Source organism: Myodes glareolus, chromosome 10, assembly GCF_982192425.1.
Source record: "Myodes glareolus chromosome 10, mMyoGla1.1, whole genome shotgun sequence".
NCBI classification, from domain to species: Eukaryota; Metazoa; Chordata; class Mammalia; order Rodentia; family Cricetidae; genus Myodes; species Myodes glareolus.
The window spans coordinates 14,861,625-14,865,217 of record NC_142035.1 but is presented as its reverse complement, the minus strand read 5'-3'; the positions used below and the strand labels follow the sequence as shown (position 1 = coordinate 14,865,217).

The 3,593-nt window shown below is 45.9% G+C and overlaps 1 protein-coding gene across 1 annotated transcript; it reads right to left on the bottom strand.

Annotated features, from left to right (window-relative positions):
* Window positions 1-505: 505 nt before the first annotated feature.
* Window positions 506-3,027, bottom strand: LOC125404738 (seminal vesicle secretory protein 3A-like). The gene is made up of 3 exons (XM_087911410.1): window positions 2,674-3,027; window positions 1,667-2,444; window positions 506-865 (listed from the first exon to the last, which is right to left on the bottom strand). The coding sequence occupies exons 1-2, from the start codon at window positions 2,744-2,746 to the stop codon at window positions 1,705-1,707; spliced, it is 813 nt and encodes a 270-aa protein (XP_087767536.1). The 5' UTR covers window positions 2,747-3,027; the 3' UTR covers window positions 506-865; window positions 1,667-1,704.
* Window positions 3,028-3,593: the final 566 nt, after the last annotated feature.

The following is a 3,593-nucleotide window of genomic DNA, read 5'->3' as shown; positions in this document are numbered from 1 at the left end:
AGAGTCAATTATCCCCACTTTGCTAGACCTGTATGAGTCCTCTCAATCTTACACTTACACCCACAGATAAGGGTCCCTACCACACATCATCAAACATGCCTCTCTTAACAGATGGAGACAATCACAGAAACCACCACAGCTGGAAACAATGCAGAGATCAGTGGCACTTACGAGTCCCATCCATGAAAGTTACTGCACTTAAGGCTCAGGGAACACTGGAGAAGAGGAGGCAAAAAGATTGCATGAGAAAGTCTGCCATGAAAGAGTATCTACTAGAAATGGTTTAATAAACAAGACAAAACAATGGCATTATCAAAGAACATAGTAATATCAAAGGGGGAGATTTCACAGGACCCATCCCTAAACAAGGCGCTAATGAAACTAATGACTCCTTGGAGAAGAAGAATTAGTCTAACCCTGGAATGAGCCCCTAATTGGCTGTACACATCAGACTGTTCAGCTCTGCAACCACATTCATACAAACCACAAACATAGACTCAGTAAGTTGTATTTATTTATTTATGAGTACATATGCATATATGCATACTCGAAAACAGTAATCAAATATAAATATGATATCAACTTGAGAGTTTGGGAGACATGGGGATTGAAAGGAGGGTATCTGGGGAGGGGCTGGAGAGAAAGGGGGAGGAGAAAATGATAAAATTCTGTTTCAGTCGAAAATATATGTTATTGAAAAAAACAAATGATGTCAGGTAGGATCTCTTTATTAGAGAGCATTGGTGTGAGGATGCGCCCAGGTTAGAGAGCCTCAGGAGCAGCAGTGTGCGTGGGTCAAGAACATCTAGGACGACAGGGGAGTCGGCATCTGAAGACATCACAGTCCACACAGGTCAGGCGTCTCCTGTGGAGAGAGGACACAGATGGGCATGCACACGAGAGAAAACTAGCAGACAGGAAGAGAGTGTGGCCAGGTCTCTTGTCTGCTTGGACCAAATTATGGCCATTTGGAGCACTAGCCACGACTGGTCACTGGATCCACGGCTTCTGTTGCTTTCCTTCCCTTCACACGAAGTGCCCCTTGCTGCAAACATGCAGGTGACATCCTTTTCCTCCCCGGGCTGCAGATTCCTCTCCCAATACTGATCCCTCACCACCCCAGTGTCTCCCTTTTCACAGTTCCCGCATCACAAACAGGGATGAAACTTGGGACTCGTTTGCCTCCCTTATTCACAAAGATGAAGCAAAACCCCATGGATCAGTGGTCTCTAAAGGCTAAGGGAACCCTATATGGGATGGAAGAACATTAATTGGTGTGTGAAACAAAAGCACTCATGCTTTGTAACACTGTAGCCAGAAACTGACCATATCCATGGAAAGCATAAGAAGTTACAAAATCTTAAGTTTACATGATCTTATAAGTGCTCCATGTTCAAAGCAGAATGGCTGCACGTGTGCAAAATAAATGCGTAGAAAAGGCTCACTAAGAAAAGGAATTTGAGACACACTGAGAGCTCGGGTAGCTTGCTCTGTCTCTGCCGGGTGCTTGCTTCACAGGCAATGGAGCTCAACTCCATAAACTTTGCTGTTCAGCACATCCATTGCTGTAGGCTTCACTACTAATCTCACATTGGGCCCAGGCAGTCCACTGTGTACAACCTATAAACACTGGGGAAGATGCTCTCCTGCCTGCTAAAACACTTACCTCTGAATGTGTCCTGGCCTTGACTGATAATGGGTGTGTTAATCTGTGAAGGCATCTTGATACAGGATTAACTCTCCGTTTGGACAGTAGCACGTCTGTTGAGCTTGGTGGAAAGGCTTTGTGTGGTGAATTCCACCCTGTAGTTGCCCTTGAAACTGCACAAAATACCCATCATAGCCTTGGAAGTGCCGTCTGAAATACGGAAAGAACTCTGCTGTTTTCCTGGCCCGGCCACGCTTGCTTTTGAGCCTGTGAATCATTTTATGCTGCTGATGCACCTGAGCCTGGTCTTCATCCAGGGCATGTGTTTTGCCTTTGATTTGCTGAGGAAAAGCTTGCTGGAGAGTTTGTGATGCCTGGGAGGATTTCAGAGGGGCGCTGTGGGATTTCAGCTTGATTTGTGATTTCACCTGGCCTAGGGTCTTTAGCTGACCTAGGGTCTTTAGCTGGCCTGTTTGGGACTTCAGCTGGGCTCTGTGGGATTTTAGTTGTGCTTGGGATTTTATTTGTGACTGGGATTGAAGTTGGGATTTTTGTTGGCTAATCTCATCTTCTTCATCACAAACTATGTCTTCGCTTACACCTATCTGTTCCTGTGAACTCTGAGTCTCTCCCAGGTCAGCGTCAGCATCCTGGCCATACGCACGGTGCTTAGTTTGCTCAAAACCGCTTTCTTCAGCTCCATCCTCCTGTGTTCTTCTGGACCCGTAGTGGAAATGGCCTTTCTGGATAAACACAACCGGGGACGTCTTTACTAGAAAGTGTCCTTTTGTCTCACCTGGTAATTGATAAAAAAATGTTTGAGTTACACTCTCTGTACAACCCGCTGTAGTCTTATCCCAAGATTTCCCCCATCAACCTGCTGAGTTACCCACAAGGCAAGTGGATTTGGGTGGAGAAGAGTCAGTGTCCATCAAGATCACCCGTGGAGGGTTCTTCTCCCTGCCAGAGCACCCTTGAGGACATTCTCTCTGGTGCCTTCCTGCCAGGTGACTCCCTGCACTCACCATAGATTCCTATCCCAGCTGCTCGCCTCTCCAGAAGGAGGAGCAGAGAAAGGCTGAAGAAGACGGACTTCATCTCACCAGCAGGGCCTTCACTGAGAGCTCAGTTGACCATTGCTTTATATGTGGCTTGCTGGGTGCATAGATGTGGCTGGAGTCACAAAAGGCCATACCCGTTCCCACTTATCTGGTATGTGGCCTCTGCCCTCTTCTCAGTAGGAGATATTGTCAATATTCCTAGAGACCATAGACACATGATGTCGGAGTCTTTGTATAACCCCACATGTCCCAGAAAATCTTTATCGCCAGTTGAAGATCATCACATGATGTTTCCAGAAGCAATTCCAGGCAGAGATCACAGGAGTGACCTTGGCCTGTCAAAGCTTTTGTAGTTTGAGTGTGGGGCCTTGTCCACAGTGTACTTTGTTTCCTGCCGTATCGCAAACATGATGTGTACTTCTGTTTCTATCCAATGAGTTGGACACGGATCTGTTTCATCTCAAAGGGCCTATTCATAGAGATTTTAAAAAACAACATAGGATGATTTATCCCCAGTGCATGAATTGGCTTTTTGGAGCCCATTCCCTATGGAGGGATACTTTTCTCAGCCTTGGTACAGGGAGGAGGGGCTTGGTCCTGCCTCAACTTGATATGCTAGACATTGTTGACTCCCCATGGGAGGCCTTAGCCTTTCTGAGGGGTGAATGGGAGTTTGGGTGGAGGGAAAGTGCAGGAGGGGGGTGGAAGGGAGCAGGAGGAGGGGAGGGTTGGGGTTGGTATGTAAAATGGAAAAAGATTAAATGAAAACATTTTAAAAACTAACCATAAAAAGACATAGGAAAGAACACACATGTAAGGATTCCATAGTCATTTTTATAAATAACTGAGATACTGATTCATAAAAACAACTCTAAAATGCCTAA

Excerpts from the sequence above, each read along its gene's own strand:
- LOC125404738 (XM_087911410.1), bottom strand. The coding sequence starts at position 2,746 with ATGAAGTCCGTCTTCTTCAGCCTTTCTCTGCTCCTCCTTCTGGAGAGG. Across the intron at positions 2,445-2,673 it reads AGCTGGGATAGGAATCTATG|GTGAGACAAAAGGACACTTT; the intron begins GTGAGTGCAGGG and ends ATCAATTACCAG.